The 4,709-nt window shown below is 35.2% G+C and overlaps 1 protein-coding gene across 1 annotated transcript; it reads right to left on the bottom strand.

The window, feature by feature from the left end:
* Positions 1–1,137: 1,137 nt before the first annotated feature.
* LOC121327713 (2-oxoglutarate receptor 1-like) lies at positions 1,138–4,235 on the bottom strand. Its single transcript, XM_041271861.1, has 2 exons — positions 4,183–4,235; positions 1,138–3,446 (listed from the first exon to the last, which is right to left on the bottom strand). The coding sequence occupies exon 2, from the start codon at positions 3,434–3,436 to the stop codon at positions 2,447–2,449; it is 990 nt and encodes a 329-aa protein (XP_041127795.1). The 5' UTR covers positions 3,437–3,446; positions 4,183–4,235; the 3' UTR covers positions 1,138–2,446.
* Between the last annotated feature and the right edge of the window lie 474 nt (positions 4,236–4,709).

Below are 4,709 nucleotides of genomic sequence, written 5' to 3'. Positions count from 1 at the left end.
TGCCTTCACTGGATTCAAAAATTCACCAACACCAACCTGCTTCCTCAGCTCCCTCCTCCTAATGTGGCTGGGCGCTGATTGATCGTTAATTAAGTTAATCATTTAATCAACTAATCAACCCCAGCCACCTGAACATCATAAACCCACGCAGGTAGGGGAAATTAACCCCATCCCTGCCAATTTCTAAACGGCAGAGCTTTGCTCTGCCACAGTGACACTTGTGAAGTGTGTTTCTGAAATGACTATTGGGATAAAATATTTCAATTGCACTTTACAACATGTCTTGTCTTTTGATTAGAATTGCCCAGGTAAATATGTATATGTGTGGGTGTGTAAATAGTTCACACTATAGTCCAGAAAATAAGTAGCATAAAATCAGTAAGTAATTTAGTTAATAATAAACAAAATACCAATACAAATAAACTCCAGATCATTTCATTGCAAAACCCCAAACTGTTAATATTCTTCCTTGTTTTAATGTATGTAATCCTAAACATGCGCTATACAACCTATCAAAGCAGACTAGTAAAAGCCCCATATTTCAAATGAGTGTAAGTAATGCAATTAACATTGCTTAGCAGCATTACCACTACCATTATGCAGTGCTAATATACCAGAATAGCTTTTAATGTTCTAAAAAAAAGGTGATATGAGCAGGGTTAATAACACCATGTAACATGTGCGCTTAACTTAACACCTCCCTTTTTAAGAAGCTGAATAACAGCAATAGTGTTATATTTTACAGGTAGACATAATCATACCAGTTTATATATATATATATATATATATATATATATATATATATATATATATATACATATAGTCAAATGACTCCTAATAGACATACTATAGGTTCATTCAAAATGGGGCAACAGGGTTTAATAAAAAGGTATAATAACAAAACTCAAAATTAGAGTTAGCAATTTAATGAAAATTCATTTGTGACCCGGGTAGCCAGAACTCAGATAGGAGTGCCAGTGTGAAAGGGGCTGTATATTCACAAATCAGCCTATTGATGTGTAATAATGTAATAATCATACATACTTATAGGCGCAAATGCATATTGTAAATACACACATACAAAAACGCATGAATACATACATATGCACATACACATATATGTACATATACAGTATACAGTAAATACATATAAAGAAAAAGTCTAGTTAATTATTAAAATTGACTGAAGTTACATATCAAAAATTAGGAATTATTGACATTTTAAATACCAGTACCCTGCAAAATGGGTTGTAGTTCAGCACATGTTTTTATAAAATGAAATTAAACAATACATTTATTAAACATATATAACAAATACAATAAAACCATGTTTCATAACAATATGTATTACAGTACAGGAAAGTGTGTGTGTTTTTGGGGAAACAAGCCATTCAAATCCAAGTCTCATCTTGTCTTATATTACAGACAGACACATACTGGTGAGTGCACATCACATGTTTTAATAGTATTTTATTAGTGACTGTGTCTGAATTGCTAGTTTGAAAAACATAATAATAATTTAAGTTTGCCATAATGTGTTTGTCTTTTATAAGGGAAACTTAATAAATGATGGATATTATATTTAAATGAGGCTGTTAACAAGTAAATGTTTTTACTGGCAAACATTTTAACTGAAATGTTACTAACTGCACTGTAACTACACTACAGTAACACAGTATGTATACATATAGCCATGTATTACAATTCAACAATGTGTTTATTTACTAAATGAAACATGCTGGCAGCTGTTATCGTTGTTTGTAATCTTACTGTAATTACACATGTGGTTATGTATTTATAATGCAATTACTAAGTAACTACAAATCCAGTCACATTGCAGTTACAGGCACTTAATATAAAGTGGAATGTTGTTATATAGTCATGTCCTGTCTTAAACCTTTTAAGAGCATCAGAAATCTGTATATCTGCATATTTTATAGTTAAGAGTAGTAATAAAAGAAATGTACAGTTGTAATGAATTTAGGCAAACAGTGATCAAGACATTGACAAAGGTTTTTCATTTGTCTAAAAATACTTAGTACACTGCAGGTAAGGTGAGCTGCATGCTGTACATTTTACATACATATGTTTTTAAATCATGCCTTGGATCTAAAATTCCCATGAGATGGAGTTTGATCAGCATTCATTAAGTGTTTGACCCACATATTTACATTAATCTAAAGCCAAACCCTTGGTCTCATGGCATTGTATCATTGTGTTGTGTTTGTCATTTTAGCATTAGCTTGCTGGTATCACCAAAAGTTGGTTACCATGGTTTCAACATTTGCTTTTAACATATGATACACAGTAGCTTTGGTTCACAGTAATTGCACTAATAAGAATAATATATCCTAGAGTTCATAAACAGAAAAACTTCAATATTACTTCTTGAAAGTTACCAAAACAGTCTTTTTAGATCACATACATTTATGAAGGGCTGTCGGATTTATGAAATGACAGCCACGTTGCAAACTTCCTTGCATTTTGATTCACAACGGAAGCAGTTGAAAAGCTCACTACAGGCCTTCTGAAACTGATCCCCAGCAGTTGTATTCAAAAAAAAGTTGAAAAAAGTGTGCAATCCTGCAACTGGCCTAAAAAAGATGTATGCTGCATGAGCTCGCCTCATCACAAGACAGTCAAAGTCAGGTCTCCTGGTTATCATCCGGATGGCTCTTGATATATGAAAAGGGAGAAAGCACAGCACAAACACAACTATGATGAGGACGACATGACGGCGGGCCTTTATCCTGCACTCACTCCTAGTGCGAGGCCCAGTGCTCAGCGCCCGTACAATGCTGAAGTGGCACATGCATACAATCGCTAAGGGTACGAGAAACCCCAGCACTGTCAAAAGCCAGCCATACCACCAAACTGTTTCCAAGTCATTGCTTGCAAAATCTAAGCATTGCGTGACATTCTGCAATTCAACCAGAGAGATCATTGTCGTCATGGGGGTGATTGCCACTGCTGCAATTGCCCAGACAATGATGCAAACAAGGATGCCCCACCATTTCTTTTGCACCTCCTGAGATCGATAGGGGTAGACAATGGCGACGTAGCGAAAGACACTGAGGCAGGTGAGGAAGAGGATGCTCCCATAAAGGTTGAAGTGGAAAGCGAAGCGCACAAACCTGCACATGAAATCTCCCATGTTCCAGGAATCGACATTGGTGTAGTAGTATATGAAGAAGGGCAGAGTCAACATATACAGAAAATCTGTTACCACAAGGTTAAACATGATGATGCTGCTGCTCTTCCATGGTCTCATCTTGACCAGATATACTGTGATGGCGAATAGGTTTCCCACTAAGCCGACAATGAAGATTATACCATATATTATTGGGAGATAATACCTCTTCATTAGAGTATCAATGTTGGTACAGTTGGGATCAACTTCATAAGCTGAAGCGTCGTCTGAAGCATTGTCTCCCATGGCACGAACTCTGTAGAGAAATACAGAGCCAGAGTCTGTAAATAACTTTCTGTAAACAATCTTCCTCTTTCGTAATCCCCTCATTTTTCATTATTTCCTGGTGCTAAACATAAATTTGCTTCACGCCATAGAAGTTACATACACTTTTAAATATTACAAAACAAAGGATGTTATCTACTGTACCAAGTTAACTCACTTTCCTAATGGGAAAAAACCCAGATAACCAATAAATATGAATATTCTGATTTATAACAGTGATTCTGTGCTCATTTACAAGCAATTGCATTTCTCTAAATGTTGTTAATGTGTCTCAAGTGAAATTTGCTTGACTTATCAAGCCAACACCTGCAAGTGGATTGGGGGGGAGGGATTGTATGTCACCTGGCCTTATCCACAAAAACGATTGTAAAAATGGTTGTAAAAAATACATATTTTTCATTTAACACATTGTTTACAGTATTAAATTATTTAAAAAAAAACACAAAAAAAAATCTGTTTTATTTAATGTTATCACATGTCCATGCGAGATAGACAGTCGGAATAACAGATTCCTAGAGATGGAAGCAAGGATTGAAAAAAGGGATTCCTAAAAGATAGACAGAAGTGCCCTTTTTCCATCGTTCATTTATATATCCAAAGAACATATAAAAGGTGACTGTGCTCCCATTATTTGATGAACAGACAGGTTTCCTGTTAAATAATCTAGCCATGTAAGCCTTTAGTATAAAAGAAGAGGTGCTACTTACAGTATTGCTGCACAATGAGCTGCTCCAGGTTGATTTGATCCAGTGGTTTCCTCAAAGGGTCTCAGAGGGTTTATGTACTGAGTTCTTTACACACCCACATAGGGGGGACTTTCTGTTAAGAGGAAGCATTTAGGAATTTTAGATGAATGTTTTAGCAAACAATTCATCCAATCAGACTGACATAAAAGTTCCCCTTCTGTTTTTTACTTTTCGGTGCAGTTTGTCAAACACAAATCTGGAATGGTGACATTCTTACATATCATGTACCTATGAATATGATCAACCCTAGGATGACAGCCCAGATGGTTTTGGCAGGGAAAGAGACAGAAAGCTGCAAGGTTAAATGCGCTAATGCACTCTTTTAAGAATAATAATAATAATAATAATAATAATAATAATAATAATAATAATAATAATAATAATAATATATTTATTTGTATATAGTGTCTTTTTTAGTGGACCACCATCACAAAGTGCTTTAGGTAGGCTGTGAACTGTGCATTATATGCAGAGTCACTTACAATAGG

The sequence above is a fragment of the Polyodon spathula genome, chromosome 15, assembly GCF_017654505.1.
Source record: "Polyodon spathula isolate WHYD16114869_AA chromosome 15, ASM1765450v1, whole genome shotgun sequence".
Lineage (NCBI taxonomy): Eukaryota > Metazoa > Chordata > Actinopteri > Acipenseriformes > Polyodontidae > Polyodon > Polyodon spathula.
The sequence above is the reverse complement of the archived record's forward strand: the minus strand, read 5'-3'. Positions and strand labels throughout refer to the sequence as shown.